The 553-nt window shown below is 61.3% G+C and overlaps 1 protein-coding gene across 1 annotated transcript in view; it reads right to left on the bottom strand.

Moving 5' to 3' along the window:
* Positions 1-553, bottom strand: part of NECAB2 (N-terminal EF-hand calcium binding protein 2) — a 49226-nt gene that overhangs the window by 338 nt on the left and 48335 nt on the right. The window contains exons 10-11 of the mRNA XM_035898791.1: positions 274-351; positions 1-7 (exon numbers count right to left, since the gene is read on the bottom strand). The exon at positions 1-7 is cut by the window's left edge and continues 106 nt beyond it. Coding sequence (XP_035754684.1) covers positions 1-7; positions 274-351 — 85 coding nt within the window. The remainder of the gene's footprint in view (positions 8-273; positions 352-553) is intronic.

Below are 553 nucleotides of genomic sequence, written 5' to 3'. Positions count from 1 at the left end.
CAGCCCCCTGCAACCCCATCAGTGGCTGGGTGCCAGACCTCCCCTTGGGCAAAGCACCCTGCCATGGTTCAGGAGAGCGAGACCTCCATTCCCCCATGTCCAAAGGCATCCCCAGGTAGGAGATGCACACCTCCCACACCCCCTGTCTTCTTTGCAGTGACAGCCCCAGACTGGTCCTTGCCCCTGCCACCAGCCTGTCAGCAGCTCCAACACCCCTCTGTGCTCGAGCACCGCAACTGAAAATGAGCATTTTTTTGCACATCCCCCCCCTACCTCTTCCAGTCCTCCTCAGTCTCCCAGAACTCATAGATGATGAAGGTGACACCGTCTGGCAGCTTCACTGCGGTGACACTGGCAGGAGCGGAGAAGAGGGGTGAGCCTCAAACCATAGGGCATCCCTCCCCCCTCGGCCTCTGCAACCACAGGCACGTTGTAGGGTGGGCGATGAGGGGCGCCCCCAGCCCCAGCAGCCCAGGTCAGGGACACACACCACCAGCGCCTCCCCCCCCCCCACTTCCCAGCCTATGCAAAAAAGTTTAGGTGGCTGAGCATC

This window comes from Egretta garzetta, unplaced genomic scaffold (assembly GCF_000687185.1).
Source record: "Egretta garzetta isolate BGI_Z169 unplaced genomic scaffold, ASM68718v1 scaffold27, whole genome shotgun sequence".
Classification (NCBI taxonomy): Eukaryota; Metazoa; Chordata; class Aves; order Pelecaniformes; family Ardeidae; genus Egretta; species Egretta garzetta.
The sequence above is the reverse complement of the archived record's forward strand: the minus strand, read 5'-3'. Positions and strand labels throughout refer to the sequence as shown.